General features: G+C 35.6%; 1 protein-coding gene across 1 annotated transcript in view; it reads left to right on the forward strand.

Annotated features, from left to right (window-relative positions):
* LOC135219113 (fatty acid hydroxylase domain-containing protein 2-like) overlaps positions 1 to 7,556 on the forward strand; it is a 25,550-nt gene that overhangs the window by 11,616 nt on the left and 6,378 nt on the right. The window contains exons 3-4 of the mRNA XM_064255560.1: positions 1,041 to 1,144; positions 6,765 to 6,910. Coding sequence (XP_064111630.1) covers positions 1,041 to 1,144; positions 6,765 to 6,910 — 250 coding nt within the window. The remainder of the gene's footprint in view (positions 1 to 1,040; positions 1,145 to 6,764; positions 6,911 to 7,556) is intronic.

Genomic DNA, 7,556 nt, shown 5'->3' on the forward strand with positions numbered 1-7,556 from the left:
AAGTTATGTAACACGAGTTTACATGGTAAAACGCAACTATGTTGCATACACAGCATCTTGCATAGTCTAGTGGTATACAGTCTCGGATAGAGTAGGTCTATGTTCGCTTAAAGCAGAATAGACCCTTAAACCTACGGTTCTGCTGCCAAGTAATAGTAAATTTCGAATGTTCTTTCAGCTTTTTTTTAGGGCACAAAATGTTCCTAATTTTATACAAAATAAAGAAACTGAAATATTTAAAAATATTCTATCCAATTTTAATTGTTTCATGTATGAAAAATAACAATGTAATTTAAACAACAGTACCAATATATACATACATAACATACACAATATATATATATATATATATATATATATATATATGTATATATATATAAATATATATATAGTGTGTGTGTCTGTGTGTGTAGTATCATTGTTTAAATTACATTGTTATTTTTCATACACAAAATAAGTCTATGATAATATTTTCAGCATATTCCAATTTTCCCTGTATAAACGAAAATTTTTGCGTACAAAAGAGTTACAAATTGTACTCTTACTTGGCAACGGATTGCATCCTTCTGAAGTTTTCCAACTAATTAACCATAAGCCTAATTTCGCTTTCCTACGACGTTCAATAAACTCCTCCCAGAAGTCACCTGCTGACATAGCTGCACATGTTGTCGCTTCTGCTCCTCGTTGAAACTGAAGTAAATCACGGTACAGAAGTGGAGGCTTCAGGTCACCTGAACTAAAATGAGAGCCACGAACCTGGCAAAGACAGGTTGCGAGTTGGTCGGACGGAGAGGCCGACGGACTCCGACCACTTTTGGTCGGAAGAGAACACCATACACATTGAGGTTTACTTCCGGTTCAGATGACCGGATCCGGCGATCGTATCATCTATGGGGTTCTCTAGTCTTAAAACACGAAACCGAATTTTGCAGTGTAGTACACTTGACTAAAATCACCTCCAAAAAAAATCGATTACAGAATTGCAGCATTCATTAATAATTCCTCGTCATGTTCGTCATGCTGAGTTCCTTCTCTTTCAGCCATCTTCAGCACTTCTGGGGAGCCTCTGGCAACTTCTGGCAGCACCAGTGGGACAAAATTCTCGATCTCTGTGGTCACGACGAGTTTACTCTCCTTGTATATGGTAAGTAAGTCTGACCAACCAAAAAGACTTCTTCTCATATTGTACTGTTAACTTTCATCATCAGTTATCGAGCATAGTACGTAAAAATGGAAGAAAGGTTGAAATCAGTCAAATGAATTTATTTAGGTTATTTCTATACTTTTGTTTGACTTGACGCATTCATCCCTTCCTAATTATTATTATGATTATTCAGAAGATGAACGCTGTTCATATGGAATAATCCTACAGGGGACACTGACCTGAAATTCAGTCTTCCAAAGAATATGGTATTCATTTGAAGAAACGACAGAAGATAATACGAAGCACAAATCGGAAAGATCAGTGACTGTAAAAGAAAAAATAAATTAACAAATTAATAAATAAACAAAAATCTAAGTAAATTATTGAAAAACAAGATTTGTATTGGGGCAGTAATGCACTGCGTCTTCGCTGGCTGGAGATTTTGAAGTTCCATTTGCACACCATCCTCAGGGAGGCTGGAAGTTCCAAAGTCCAACGATGTGAGGAATAATGAACCTCTGGAACTGGTGCTGCTGTTCAGCATAAATAAGGTTGCTCTCGGCAGGAAAAGAGGACCAGGGATCTGGTTGAATGTGAAAGATCTCGGTTAAAATACCACTTACGAAAAATTGACAAACAAGACCCCATCAGTCATAACTGCTAACGTTACGACACCGAAAGCTACCACCACGAACCACTCTCTAAAAGCGATACATCTCTGGCAGAAGCAGACATTCACACCGAAGAACACTATTATAGTAAAGGAAACACAATGACCTACAATAGGTTACTCTGATTTTATCACTTATATTTGAAGCCTTGTAAATTTCTCATCTTTACATTTTTTTTGCCAATAAACCGCAGATCATGCAAATAAGAGCGATTTGTAACTGCATATTAATTTCTTAGGTAAAAGAAATAGAGCTAATATTAACAATATAATTATTATAAGGAAATACATTCCGCCTGGAATTTTGCCTAAGGTTGAACTAAACACTTTTATCAAATAAGGAATACCCTGGAATTAGCAAACCAAAACAAAGGTGATCTGGATGGTGATGAGCCAAAGTTCAGTACAAGATACAAGAGGAGTTGGATCCATTCAAACCGAAATCCCCTTCGCTGACTTTTTGGAGCCATTCCTCTAACGCCTTCCTGAACTGCTGCCGTCTCGCACCTTTCAAGAAGCGGCTCAGGATTCCTGCCTTTTTCTATCAGGGGTTTCAAAATAAATTTTTCAAAAAACCTCCATAACAACAGCAATGGCAACTGACTGACTAAAGAATTCTTTATGAAGGATCATGCGTGTTGCTATCAATTTCTTTAAACCGTCATGTAATCATAAACTTTCTCAACTCTAGTTATTCAGCAGTTAGCCAAATCAAGTGGTCAAATATTGCAAGACCTAGCGATAAGCGATGTGTCTCTGTCATAACAGTGGACGAACCTTCGCGTAACTGCTGATAACCGGCATCATTTCATATCCACTCGGGGTGAAGGTCAGTATTTTTTTTTTTATCTTACTGTAATGATGATGACCGATATTGGCTCTCTTGAAGATGCAAACCAAAAATGAACGTCACTCAGTGGTTAGTCCAAGAATATCAGTTCTCGTGTATTTAATAAATGATTGCAGTATTTGCATCAGAAAAAAAGGTTATTATCGGTCTGTGAATTATTCATTAAAAACATATAGGCTTCAGCTAATAAATATTGCAACTTAGTCTGCCCCGCTCTTGTGTCTCACACTTTTCTCCTTTATTTCTCAAGTGGCATTACTTCGTCATTCAGCCTACTAACTGGCTTGACTTCGGCCCGTCCATGCTTGCCTACTCCCAAGTACACATAAACAAAACACCCGGATGAATGTTTTTGTAGAAATGTTACCAATAAACGAGTTCCACAGCAAACATCCGAAATTAAACAAAACCTTCAGAGGTCAGTAAATACATCAGTCAAGTGACGGTTGCAATAATGTTGGGATCAACTTTGTGAATTGTTTCCAGTGAAATCTTTGTATGTTCAACTTATCTAACGAATGGGTGAATAAACTGCATTGAATATATCTAGAATACTGATATCAACTGAAAAGACGAGAAATCAATTAACAGAAAAATAAACAAAAATGTACCACAAACATAACAACAATAACAAGAAAAGCCACAAGAAGTACATAATGCCCAGAAAAGCAAACTTTAGCATCCAAGTTGTTTAAGTGGCGGAAATCCTACCTAAGCTCTCTTAAAGTATGCTATTGCACGCTAACGCTGTATGACCCAAAATAGCACTGCGTGTCTGGACAACTGACGCCTGAATAACCATTCTAGCTAATGAGAGAGAAACTTACTTAAATCCACGTTTTTCTCAAGGTTAACTGCATCGACAAATTTCACCGAAGAACATCCGTAGTTTCGATTAGTCAGGTAAGGAGGATAGGTGGTTATATGTATGACAAGATATATTTTAAACGTTGACCGTTTAACATGTCTGCTTGGCTATTCTTTAAAGTTATGTAGATATGTATGCATTGAGTATAGTCGGAATCATTCTTATCTTATTACGTAGCTTCAGCATATTGATTTAACTGTGATTTAACTAGCACAGCAAAGAAGAAAGGAATAATGAGTATATAATTATAATAATAGTTGGCAAATAACGGTCATTAAAAACATAAATAGATCAGCAAAGACTTTGAGGGTCACACCACCTAAGTAAAGGCACAGTCCAAGTGTTATGTGTATAATATCACCAAGAGGCGTGAGGGAAATCAGAGTAAGGCTGGCGGCCACTCACGTCAGATGGGACTTGTAATGCACGATCGAAATGGGCGGGGTTTAAGCAAGTTTGAATGTGAGTCCGGAAGTTTTTAGCATGTCAGACCTGATCACGGAATCGACAAACCTGACACCTGAGGTTTGAACGAGTAATTCACGGTCCGAAACGGCAGTCAAATAGGGTTTTTTCAGATGAAGTCGTTCAGAACTGATAGTTTGCCAGTGAGTGGTGTCTTCGATGAGGCTTGATGAACTACAATGAGGTTCATTTACAAAGAAACGGCAGAGAAGAGGATGTAGTTGAACACGTCAGACTTTTGTTAGACGAAGAGTTCTGGACAGGGTTCTTTGAGATTTATAAATAGTAGCAATGTTTGTGGCATATAAGAAGTAAAGAAATATTGGCAAACAAAAGAAATGCAGCTTATCAGTCGCTAATTGAGAACTAAAGAAAAAGTGTCCTGTGAACGAGAAGATAAATAATATATATGTATATATATGACCTTCATATCGAAGATTATTAAGGAAAGTAAAGAAATAATTGGCAAACAAAAGAAATGCAGTTTATCAGTCGCTAATTGAGTAACTTAAAGAAAAAGTGTCCTGATGCAACGAAAGGGATGGTGAACAAGAAGATAAATAATATATATATGTATATATATTATGACCTTCATGTCGAAGAGTATTAAGGAAAGTAGAGGCATCAAAGAAATCAGGAAGTGGTGCATAAGACGTTTCATCCCTTAGACATGATCATTGCAATTTACCGTATGAGTGCAAACAAAATTAAATTACATTAAAGTTTCATTTACCTCTGTGATTTTGGAGATTGAAGGACGTAGCGTTTCTAGATCCTGGAGTAACGACAAGGTTTCAAAGTACCAAATTACGTACACACTCATATGTTATATATAATCGATATATATTATAATTCTATTATTATAATATATATATATCTATTATATATATATATATATATATAGGGACATCACTCTGCAAGGACTACATTATATAAAGATTAAATAAAACTCGTGGTCATAATTGTATCTTTAACCAAGAATAAACTTGCTTTCAGAATCTCAAAATAATTGTGACTATTCTACAAATATACCAAACAGTTTGTAGTGTTTAAAATAGAGTAGGAAATTATTAAAGTGAAAAGGTAATATATATTTGTCTAATCAGTAATTTCACCACAGTATTTCGTAATTAACACTACCTACAAGAAAATTAAGGGTGGGAAGTCTTATTACTTTCCATTATGGTTTTATTGTTGCATTGTCTCCAGTTCTCCTTTAAATCATATATTATTTGTGAACTTTTTAGCATATATTCTTATTTCGTTAAGAAATTTCCTCAATTTATTTTCTTATTTTCTTTTGCCTTGGAATATAACCGACTAAACGTCCTGAGCGTTTTGAGAGATACTTGAGGTATTGTATAATAAACTATTAAACACACACACATCTATATATGTATGTACATATATATACTATATATATATATATTATATATATATATATATGTTATATATGTATGTATATAATATATATATATATATATATATATATATATATTATATGTACATACATATATAGATGTGTGTGTGTTTATAGTTTATTATACAATACCTCAAGTAATCTCTCAGAACGCTCAGGACGTTTAGTCGGTTGTATTCCAAGGCAAAAGAAAAATAAGAAAATAAACTGAGGATATTTCTTAACGAAATAAGAATATATGCTAAAAAGCTCATAAATAATATATGATTTAAAGGAGAACTGGAGACAATGCAACAATAAAACCATAATGGAAAGTAATAAGACTTCCCACCCTTAATTTTCTTGTAGGTAGTGTTAATTACGAAATACTGTGGTGAAATTACTGATTAGACAAATATATATTACCTTTTCACTTTAATAATTTTCTACTCTATTTTAAACACTACAAACTGTTTGGTATATTTGTAGAATAGTCACAATTATTTTGAGATTCTGAAAGCAAGTTTATTCTTGGTTAAAGATACAATTATGACCATGAGTTTTATTTATCTTTATATAATGTAGTCCTTGCAGAGTGATGTCCAAATAGCTTAGCACGTCTCTTCCAAGAACTTTGGGCGATATGGCCACACTCAATTCCCTATCTTGGTATGAGCAGTCAGTCGTTAAGTAGCGTAATGTGGCACTTGGCCTTTCAAAGGGTGTTGTAGATTTCGTCACGCATGCGACCTCTTGCACGACCGTTGTAATCTCTATATAAAATTTAATGTTGCCTCGTCCATCCCTACGTAATTATAACAATCTCTGGGAGCTACACGTATTTCCTTTAAAAGCGATAAATGTGGGGTTTTCTCTCTTCAACAACCAATCAATGACCCAATATTCTTTTCTGTGACTTTTTTTAAATTTATTTTTACATTTGCTGCAGCAGGACAGTCTGAGCATATATGGTTCATTATCACATATTCCCTCCACCACGTCCGAACAGTGTGGCTGCCAACTTGAGACTAACTACTTTGATCAGCCCGGGCGAGCAGTAACGTCAGTTAGGAGTAATTTTTTTTTTTTTTTGAGTTTCCTCCCACTCATTCTTATCGTACGAGGAGATCGAGTTTGAATGCCTAACCTAATACACTGCAGCCCACACAAATCAGTCATTAATTAAGGCAAAAGATCACTTACGAGAGAGAGAGGCGCTTAATCCAAAACAGTGTTCTAGTAATAAATTGTATTCGCACACAACCTTCTACGTAAGATTTAACGGAATTAAAAATCAAGACTGCAATGCCAACAAAAACTTTTTTTTTTTTCAACGACAAAATCCCCTGAACATCCCATTCCCCTCAGGGCCAGCCATTTTGAGTTACCTCGTCTACTGGGGGGTTGGTTCTCTCTACACTCTCCTAGACGTGACGAGCCTCCATAAATTTGCCATGAAGTACAAGATGCAGCCACACACTAATGAACCCTTGCAGCTTCGAGAGGTACTCAAGGTGAGGAATAGTTTAGTTACTTTCAGATATGAGAAGGTAAGTTTTAAGACCTTACGGTGAACTGAACTATGAGGCAGGCAATTTTGAGTGTGAAAACCTCTGATGATACAGAACGGATTTATTAAGCAGACTGTGAACAAGAAAAAGTTTTGAAAAAGACCTATGGAGGACTGACTGACTGACTGATTTAATATTCTCTGGAATCGGGACAACGAAGGTCAATGACGCCCGGTATTATTTGTTAAGAATGACGAAATTTGCACGACAGGTTAGTGCAACTTTTGATATATAATCATTATTTATATACTCCAATTCCAATGCCAACATGATTTCGAGATGTCCTTAAATATAGAACTTAACATTATATGTTTTCCTACATGTTCCATCAAAATCGAGGGGGTTTCCACCTCTTATTACATTCCGTTAGTGCCAATAAACTTGATGGAGGGGTGAGTATAACTTTGAATGGAAGCACATCATTCCAGTCAATATGATGATTAAAATCTGTTTTACCCTGTATCCATACGGTTTGTGGAGATCTATGGTGAGACTCAGCACCTAAAATACTTTTTGCTGTTAGCAGTGTGAAAGGTTGTGGAGTTAGGGAGCTTTCGTTATCCATACCAACATTGTGCAGTGGAAGACT

The sequence above is a fragment of the Macrobrachium nipponense genome, chromosome 1, assembly GCF_015104395.2.
Source record: "Macrobrachium nipponense isolate FS-2020 chromosome 1, ASM1510439v2, whole genome shotgun sequence".
Lineage (NCBI taxonomy): Eukaryota > Metazoa > Arthropoda > Malacostraca > Decapoda > Palaemonidae > Macrobrachium > Macrobrachium nipponense.